At 45.9% G+C, this 10,000-nt stretch overlaps 1 protein-coding gene across 1 annotated transcript in view; it reads right to left on the minus strand.

Annotated features, from left to right (window-relative positions):
- Window positions 1-10,000, minus strand: part of LOC113814675 (uncharacterized) — a 145,935-nt gene that overhangs the window by 36,008 nt on the left and 99,927 nt on the right. Inside the window, exon 2 of the mRNA XM_070145039.1 lies at window positions 4,553-4,713. Within this exon, the coding sequence (XP_070001140.1) occupies window positions 4,553-4,693 (141 nt within the window). The 5' untranslated portion in view covers window positions 4,694-4,713. The remainder of the gene's footprint in view (window positions 1-4,552; window positions 4,714-10,000) is intronic.

Raw genomic sequence — 10,000 nt, forward strand, 5'->3', positions numbered from 1 at the left:
TCCTCTCTCTCCTCCTCCTCCTCTTTCCCCTTTCTCCCTTCATTCTCCTCTCTCTTCGTTTTTCTCTCCTCCTCCTCTCTCTCCTTCCTCTCCCCCCCCTCTCCCTCTCCCTCTCTCTCTCCCTCGACTTGTTAAGGAATTGGGATTAATCAGCAAGAAATTCGAGCGCTTTACAATTCAGATTGCAGTTTTGATAGATTCCCGGTGGCCTTCCATCGGCTGCGCTGAGGAGGGCTTTTCGAGCATCCGATCTGCACGAGAGGGGGGGAAGGAAGGAGGGAGGAGGAAGGGGAGGAGGGAGGTGGAGGAGGAGGGGGTGGAGGTGGGTGGAGGGGAGGAGGAAGGGGGAGGGAGTAGGAGGGAGGGAGGTGGGAGGTGAAGGGAGGTGGGGATGAGGGATGAGGAGGGCTTTTCGAGCATCCGATCTGCAGGAGAGGGGGAGGGAAGGAGGGAGGAGGAAGGGGAGGGAGGTGGGAGGTGGGAGGGGGATGGGGAGGAGGTGGGAGGAGGAGGAGGGGAGGAGGAGGTGGGGAGGAGGGATGAGGGAGGGCTTTCGAGCATCCGATCTGCACGAGAGGGGGAGGGAAGGAGGGAGGAGGAGGAAGGGGGAGGTAGGTGGGGAGGTGGGAGGTGGGAGGAAGGGGGGAGGTGGTGGGGAGGAGGAGGGAGGGTGGAGGGAGGGTGGAGGTGGGGAGAGGAGGAGGATGGGAGGAAGGGGAGGAGGAGGAGGAGAGGAGGAGGAGGTGGTGGAGGAGGTGGGAGGAGGAAGGGGAGGTAGGGGGAGGAGGGCGGAAAGAGACCTGTTTTTTTTTGTTCGCTTTTCCTTTCTCTTTTTTTTTATCTTTTTTTTTAAGGGGGGGGAGGGGGGTGTTGTTTTGGAGTTTTGTTTTTTGGGGGGTTGTGTGTTTTTTTTTTGTGTTATTTGTGTGGTCTTGTTTTTTTGTTTTTGTTCTTTTTTGTTATTTTGTTTTCCTTTTTATTAGTGTCCTATTTTCTTTTGTCTTCTTTTACGTCTGTTTTTCTGTTGCTGTTTTTCTTTTCTTCCAACAGAGACAAAATCCAGACCATAACAATAACAACACCTGAACCACGTAGAACCAATAAAAAAAAACAAAAAACAAAAAATATAGTACAACGAATAAAAAATAAAACAAAAATAATATAATACAACGAATAAATGAAAATAAAAACAAAAACCAAATAAAAAAAGACAATAAAAAAACAACAACAAAAAATATAGTACAACGAATAAAAAACAAAACAAAAAAAATATAATACAACGAATAAAACCTAAAAAACAAAACACAAAAAAAACAACGAATAAAAAACAAAACAAAACAAATAAAAAAGAAAATCGAACGAAGAGTTTCAAAAAAAAGCAGGAGAGCCTCGCCGGGACGGAAATGAAATCCTGTAGAGAGCGGAATGCAATAATGATTTGCAACAAGCAGACTGGCACAAGCAATGATGATGCAGATGGGGACACATTTCGTGGTTGCTAAAAGAGGAGAATGGTCGATAAATGGCGGTGAACATTTATTTTTTTTCTCAATTTGGAGGATAAATCTTATGTAAGTTGAGTGTGTGTGTGTTTGTATATATATATATATATATATATATATATATATATATATATATATATATATATATATATATATATATATATATATATGTGTGTGTGTGTGTGTGTGTGTGTGTGTGTGTGTATGTGTGTGTGTATGTATATACATATAAGATATATCTAAGATCTTTTTGTCTATCTATCTCTTTATATTTCTATCCATATGAAGCAGAACCTAATAACTCTAAATAACCCTTATAGGCAACTTACCCCAACTACTATACCACACGACGCACCCAAAAGAATTGTCTAACCGGAATCTGCACCAGCTTTATAGAAATGTATTTTCTCGTTAGGGCATGACAGTGAGGCTTCAACAGACAATCCCTGCAAGCACTTGGTGTGAGTGGTTTAGAATTCCAAATAAAAGTCCAGGTTGCTGACGATATCTATATCTATATCTATATCTATATATATATCTATATATATTTACTCTCTCTTTTTTCCTCTTGCTCTCTTTCTCTCTCTCGCTCGCTCTCTCTCTCTCTCTTTCTCTCTCTCTCTCTCTCTTCCTCTCTCTCTCTCTCTCTCTCTCTCTCTCTCTCTTCTCTCTCTCTCTCTCTCTCTCTCTCTCTCTCTCTCTCTCTCTCTCGCTTCTCACATGCACACACACACACACATGCACACACACACACACACACACACACACACACACACACACACACACACACACACACACACACACACACACACACACACACACACACACATCTCTCTCTCTCTCTCTCTCTCTCTCTCTCTCTCTCTCTCTCTCACTCTCTCTCGCACACACACACACTCTGGCACACACACACACCCTCTCTCTCTCTCTCACACACACACGCACACACACACATATCTATATATTTACGATGGAATAATGCCGAAACGACTGCTACGCCGGTATGAGATGGCACTCCCTGACAACGACTCAAAACGACTCACTCTAGAGAGAATCTGAAGGGACTATAAACTACTAAATCACATGGCATTAAATGTTTTACTTCTTGTGATTACTCTTTTTTTTCTTATTCATGGAAAATGTCGTGTAATATTGAGGTTCATCGTGTTGGAGCCGATTTTTTCCGAAAAAAATGGATAAATCATGTGTGGTAAATGAGAGAGTATATTCGTCTGTGTGTGAGTGTCTCTATGTTCGTTTGTTCGTGTGTGTATGATCATTTCTTTTCTTGTTTTTTATCCTTTTTTTTCGTCCCCTTCTTTTTCTTTCATATCTTTTTTTTTGCTTGTTTCTATGTTTGTATGCTCGCGTGTATGATCATTTCTTTTCTTGTTTTTTATCCTTTTTTTCGTCCCTTTCTTCTTCTTTCATATCTTGTTTTTTGTCTATGTTTGTTTGTTCGTGTGTATGATAATTTCTTTTCTTGTTTTTTTTTTTAAATCTTTTTGTCGTCCCCTTCTTTTTCTTTCATATTTTTTTTTGTTTCTATGTTTGTTTGTTCATGTGTATGATCATTTCTTTTCTTGTTTTTTATCCTTTTTTTCGTCCCTTTCTTCTTCTTTTATATCTTTTTTTTGTCTATGTTTGTATGTTCGTGTGTATGATCATTTCTTTTCTTGTTTTTTATCCTTTTTTTTCGTCCCCTTCTTCTTTCATATCTTTTTTTGTCTATGTTTGTATGTTCGTGTGTATGATAATTTCTTTTCTTGTTTTTTTATCCTTTTCTTCGTCCCTTTCTTCTTCTTTCATAATTTTTTTGTATCTTTGTTTGTTTGTTCGTGTGTATGATCATTTCTTTTCTTGTTTTTTAATTTTTTTTCGTCCCCTTCTTTTTCTTTCATATTTTTTTTTGTTTCTATGTTTGTTTGTTCGTGTGTATGATTGTTCCTTTTCTTGTTTTTTGTTTGTCTTTTTTTGTCCTTTTTTCGTTCTTTTTTTTTCTTTCATATTTTTGAGCGGGGGATCGAGAGCCTATATACATTACAGATTCTATACCTTCAATATATCCCTATAAAAAAAAAGAAAAAAAAGAATAAATAAATAAAAATAAAGATAGATAAATAAAGAAAATAGAAATATATAAACAAAATAGATAAATAAAAGAATAAAAAAAATAGATCAATAAATGAAATAAGAATATATAAATGAAATAAATAATAGATAAATAAAAAGTTAAACGACGACGCTGAAGATCGACCACGACGGGAAACCCAATACCCAAAATTACCATATATGGAAACACAAACACCCCGACGTAAATAAAGGAACCCATTTTGTAACCCCCTCCCCCCCCCCAAAAAAAAAAAAAAACAGCAACAAAAATAAAAGACCCAGCCATCCTTTTATTTACTTTTATTTGCGCATAAACACAGCCCGGATATTTCAAAGCGACGGGGATATCTATGCATGCCAAAGGACTCTTTTCGCTTTGTACTAAATAAATTCAGTGAATGGGCGTGAGGGCGGGTTTCGCGCCGATGGGGGGAGGAGGGGGGGAGGGGGGGCACGCGCCTCGCTGTACGGGCGTGGAGAGGGTGGAAGGGGAAAGGAAAAAGAGGGAAGAGAGAAGAGGGGAGAGAAAAAAGAGGGAAGAGAAGAAAGGGAAGAGAAAGAGGGAAAGAAAAAGAGGGGAAAGAGAAGAAGGGAATGGAAAAAAGGAAAGAGAAAAGAATGGAAGAGAGGAAAGAGAAAAGAGGGAAGAGAAAAGGGGGGAAAGAAAAAAGAGGGAAGAGAAAAGAGGGGAAAGAAAAAAGAAAGGGAAGAAAAAAAAGATAAAGAAAAGAAAGGGAAGAAAAAAGGAAAGAAAAAGGAAAAAAAGGAAAAGAAAGAAAAAAGAAAGGGAAGAAAAAAAAAGACAAATAAGGAAAGAAAAAAAAGGAAAAATAAGGAAAGAAAAAAGAAAAAAAAGAAAAAAAAGATGAAGGACAACATACGCACACTCCAAAGACGAACATCTCATTTCCCAAAAAACACAAAGGTGACTTCCTTACCACACCATAAGGATTGGCATGAGGGTGAGACTCCTTGTACTTCTCACACTCGTAGCATGGCGCTCGCAGGCTCGTCACCATCCCTGGCACCATCACCATAGCCACCAACACCGCCACCATACTTGCTGTCAACGTCATCATTGCACCAATACGAGAGCGACCTGCGGAGAGAAAAAACCGCCTCGTAAACGTCCGCAGCCAATGTGCTAAACCTGTAATAAATCGATTTATTTGATATCGCGTACGGTACAAAACCATTGCCACTAATTATCCTCGTGTGACGTGGCGGACTGAACAAGGCCCGCGGGTTGTTTTCATAGCCATTGCACGTACCGTACCAAAAGCTTTGCCGCGGCGTGTCGTGTCCGCGGATTGTAATTTTCCCGCCATCGCTATCGTGCATTGTACCGTAGTTCCTGCATTTTGCAAGGGAATATAAAGAGGGACGAAGTGGAATAAACGAACGCGTTGAAAGGAAAGGAAGCGATGTGAGGGAATGAGGGAGAGGGAGAGAGGGAGAGAGGGAGGGAGGGAGGGAGGGAGGAGGGGAGGGAGGCAGGGAGGAGGCAGGGAGGGAGGGAGGGAGGGAGAGAGAGAGAGAGAGAGAGAGAGAGAGAGAGAGAGATAGTGAGAGGGGGTTAGATAGAGAGAGAGAGATAGAGAGAGAAGGGGGGTTAGAGAGAGAGGTAGAGAGAGGGAGGGAGAAACAGAGAGAGAGAGAGAGAGAGAGAGAGAGAAAGAGAGAGAGTTAGAGAGAGAGGAAGGAACACAGAAAGAAACAATACAAGTGAGAGAGACAGAAGGAACTAACACTAAACCAAGGAAGCGACCCTCCGTCCTCAAAAAAAAAAAAAAAAAAGAAGCTAAATATAGATTGTTTAAACATAAAGAACAAACACAAGCAAAAGGATAAAAAAAGCGAGAGGAGAGAGTGGTAGAGGAGGCGATCTACGACATAAGGCGCGAGACGTGAGGTTGTCGTCTCGCTTGTATCTGTACATATTTGCTCAACGTCTTAAAACTTTCCAGAAGGATCAAAGATGGCTGTGGGAGTGACGTCATCACTAGAGGAAGTGCGGGGGGGGGGTGTATATTTGTAGCGTCAGTTGCTATGCATTTGTGTGTATTTGTGCTAGTTGCTATAAGTGCATACACCAACACACACGCACAGACACACAAAAACACGCATACACACACACACATTTATATACACACACACACATATTCATACACACACATACATTCATATATATACACACACACACACACATTTATATATATATATATATACACACACACACACATTTATATAAACACACACACACACACACACACATTTATTTATATATACACACACACACATTTATATACACACACACACACACACACACACACACACACACACACACACACATTTATATATATATATATACACACACACGCACACACACATTTCTTTATACATACACACACACATACAAACAAACAAGCACTCACAGACACTCGCGTCACACATTCCAGCACATTAGAGAAACAATAACAGTAAAAGAAAGATCAGATCTCCCTGGAGGCTCCGCATTCCTCTCCAATATTGCGGTAAATCTGCCTATGCTAACAAGGCTTCAGATCTCCTGTTGTGTTCTCGGGGCGCCGACCAGAGCGAGAATGCTGTAACTCTCCGTCTGCGGCCCGGGAAACCAATAAGTGCCACAACCCATCCCGCACACCTGTTCCAGTCTCCTTTACGGTCGTGTTTGTGGCCTCCATCGACGTGTTCAGCAGAATCGGATCCTGTATTACCGATGCTCACTTGTTTTTTTGTTTTTTTTCGGATCCTGTATTACCGATGCTCGCTTGTTTTTTTTTTTCGGATCCTGTATTACCGATGCTCACTTGTTTTTTGTTTTTTTTTCGGATCCTGTATTACCGATGCTCACTTGTTTTTTGTTTTTTTTCGGATCCTTTATTACCGATGCTCACTTGTTTTTTTTGTCTCCTGTATTACCGATGCTCACTTATTTTTTGTTTTTTTCTCTCTACTTTTTTTCTTTCCTTTATTTTTTTGGCGGGAATGGAGGAGTAAATTCCTCCCCCTTCGACAGATTCATGATGATTGTCTCCATTAACTATATCTCTGAACTACAACGGAATTACGAGCCGGGAAATTCCACACATCGGTTTTGGCGCGAGCGGTTACGAGGGAGCTAAACGTAAACACTATATTTTATTCGGAACTGAATTTATTGCGATGGCGGGAAAATCGCTCGTTTTGGTGGGTCAGTCCTGGAAATGGGGAGGGAGGGGGGAGGGGTAGAGAGAGAGAAGGGAGAGGATTACGTACTTTTGGCGCCAAAATTTTCCAATGATATAAATCCTTGATGCTTGAATAATTGCCGACGTTCGAAGATGGTTGAAATAAAAGTTGAACTGACTGTTTAATCCGATTTTGAAATTATGCGGCGTTTTGGGAAAAGTTGCTTTTGCTGGTCCACCCGCCTGTTTTCCATCTCTCGTTCTTTCTCGCACCTCTTTCGTTCTTTCTGTTTGCCATTCCTCTTATTCTTTATTCTTTCTTTTCTATTTTTGGCTCTCTGTTGCATCATATTTGCTCACTTTCTTTTTCCATTCGTTTGCCTGTCTCTCCTTTTTCTGTTTTGTTTGCTTCCTCCTTTTTCTCTTTCCGTTCTTCTCACGTTATCTCGCTCTTCCTTCCTTTCCATCTCTCTTCGCTTCTCTTCTTTATTCTCATCCTTTTTTCCGTCACTTCTCGTTCCCTTTTATTACCTACCTCTCTCCATCTTCTTTCATTGTTATCTTTTTCTTTCTATTTGTTTTTCTCCTTTTTCCTTCTGTCTTCCTTCATTCCTTTCTTTCCTTTTACACCCTCCTCCATTCTCCTTTCTTTCTCTCTCCAATTCCCCTTAGTCACTCTCTTCCCCTCCACCCTCCCTCTTCTTCCCTTTAACCTTCTCCTTCCCCCTTTCCCCCTTTGCTCTTTTCCCTTCCCCCCCTCCCCCTTTCCTTTCCCTCCCTCCTCCCTCCCTCCTTTTCCTCCTTTCCCCCTCCCTCCCTCCCTCATTCCTCCTTTACCTTCCCCTTCCTCATCCTTCCCTCCTCCTTCCCCCCCTCTCTCCCTTCTTCCTTCTCCTCCTCCCTCCTCCCTCATTCCTCCTTTACCTTCACCTTTTCCCCCTTTCCCCCTTCCCCATCCACCTCCCTCCCTCCCTTTCCTCCTTTCCCCCTCCCTCCCTCCCTCATTCCTCCTTTCCTTCCCCCCCCCATCCCTCTCACTCCCTCCCTCCTCCTTCCCCTCCTCATTCCTCCCTCCCTCCTTTTTCCTCCTCCCTCCTCTCCCTTCTTCCTCCCCCCCTCATTTCCTTCCCTCCCTCCCTCCCTTTCCCCTCCTCCCTCCCTCCCTCATTCCTCCTTTACCTTCCCCTTCCCCATCCTTCCCTCCTTCCTTCCTCCCTCCCTCCCTTTTTCCTCATTTCCCCTCCTCCCTCCCTCCTCCCTCCCTCCCTCATTCCTCCTTCCCTCCCTCCCTCCCTTCTTCCCTTCCTCCCTCCCTCCCTCCCTCATTCCTCCTTCACCTTCCCCTTCCCCATTTCCCCTTTCCCCAAACTCCCTACCCTGATTCCATCGGATTTCGGGAGAGAATAAATCAGGGAGACATCGATTTTATTGTCGATATTGGGACTTCTACGTACGCGGAAGGGAGGGAGGGGGAGGGAGGGGGGGTGAAGGGGGAGGGTGGTGGGGAGGGGGAGGGGAGAGGGGGAGGGGGGATGAGAGGGGAGGGAGGGAAGGGGAGAGGAGAGGGGAGGATGATGGCGGTGGGGTGGGGGTGGGGGGGTGGGTGGTGGTTGGGGGGAAGGGGAGAGGGGAGGGGATGGGGTGGAGGGGAGGGAGGGGAGAGGGAGAGAGGGGGAGGGGGGAAGGAGGGAAGGAAGAGGGGAGGGGAGGGGGGGGTGAGAGGGGTGAAGGGGGGGAAGGGAGAGGGTGATGGGGGGAATGGGAGAGGAGAGGGCGATGGGGTGGGAGGTGATGGGGGGGAAGGGGAGAGGAGGGTGATGGGGGGGGGGAGAGGGGGGGGTGATGGGGTGGGGGGAGAGGGGAGGGTGATGGGGTGGGGGGAGAGGGAAGGTGATGGGGAGGGGAAGGGGAGAGGGGGAAAGGGGATGGGGGAGGGCGGATGAAAGGGGTGATGGGGGGGATGGGGGGGGAGGGAGGGTGATGGGGGAAGAGGAGAGGGGGGGGAGAGGGGGGGGGCGGAAGAGGGGAGAGTGATGGGAGGGGGGGAGAGGAAGAGGGGAGGGGAGGACTGATGGGGAGGAGGGGGGATGTGGAATTACAAAGAGTAATTGGGAGACAGTGAAAAGTATGAAGGGGTAAGTAAGTAAAAGATCAAGGGGGGGGGGTGAGTAGAAAGAAGAAAGGAGAGGGAGGGAAGGAGGGATAGGTGATGGGGGGGGAGGAGGCGAGAGGGGGAAGAGGGAGGAGAAGCAGAGAGAAAAAAGGAGAGGGGAGAGGAAGCGAGAGAGGGGAGAGGAGACAAAGAGGGGAGAGGAAGCGAGAGAGCGGAAAAGGGGGGGGAGGCGAGAAGAAAAAAAGGGGGGGTAAAGAGCGGAAGAGGGGAGGGAGGGAGGCGAAAAAAGGGGGGGAGGAGAGAGAGGGAGAGGGGAGGCGAGAGGTGGAAAAAGGGAGGGGAGGAGGGGGAGAGAGGGGAGAGGGGAGGGGAAGGAGAGGTGGAAAAAGGAGGCGAGAGGTGGAAAAAGAGAGGGAGGAGAGGAGAGAGAGGGGAGGGGGAGGGGAAGCGAGAGATGGAAAAAGGGGGGCGAGAGGTGGAAAAAAGAGGGGAGGAGAGAGGGAGAGGGGAAGGGAGAGAGGGAGAGAGGAGGAGAGGCGAGAGGTGGAAAAAGGGAGGGAGGAGAGAGAGAAAGAGGGGAGGGAAGGAGAGGTGAAAAAAAGAGGCGAGAGGGGAAAAGGGGGGAGGGAGAGAGAGGGGAGGAGAGAGAGCGGAAGAGGGGAGGAGAAGGAGGGTGGAAAAGGGAGGGGAGGAGAGTGGGGGGAGAGGGGAGGCGAGAGGTGGAAAAGGGAGAGGAAGCGAGAGAGGGGAGAGGGGAAGGGAAGCGAGAGGTGGAAAAAGGGAGGGGAGGCGAGAGGTGGAAAAAGGGAGGCGAGAGGTGGAAAAAGGGAGGGGAGGAGAGAGAGGAGAGGGGAGAGAGGGGAGAGGGGAGGAGAAGCCCCCGCAGCCTCAAGGCCCATCGCGTGATGACGTGGTGAAAACGGAAGGAAATGTGATTAGTTGAGAATCCTCGGCGCTTGGCGAGAGGACTTTTGGGGGCGGGGTCTCAAGTCCTCTCTCTGTCTGTCTGTCTGTCTGTCTCTTTCTCTCTCTTTTTTTCTTTTTTTTTCTCTCTTTTTCTTCTCGTCTGTCCGTTCTTCTCT

Source organism: Penaeus vannamei, chromosome 33 (genome assembly GCF_042767895.1).
Source record: "Penaeus vannamei isolate JL-2024 chromosome 33, ASM4276789v1, whole genome shotgun sequence".
NCBI classification, from domain to species: domain Eukaryota; kingdom Metazoa; phylum Arthropoda; class Malacostraca; order Decapoda; family Penaeidae; genus Penaeus; species Penaeus vannamei.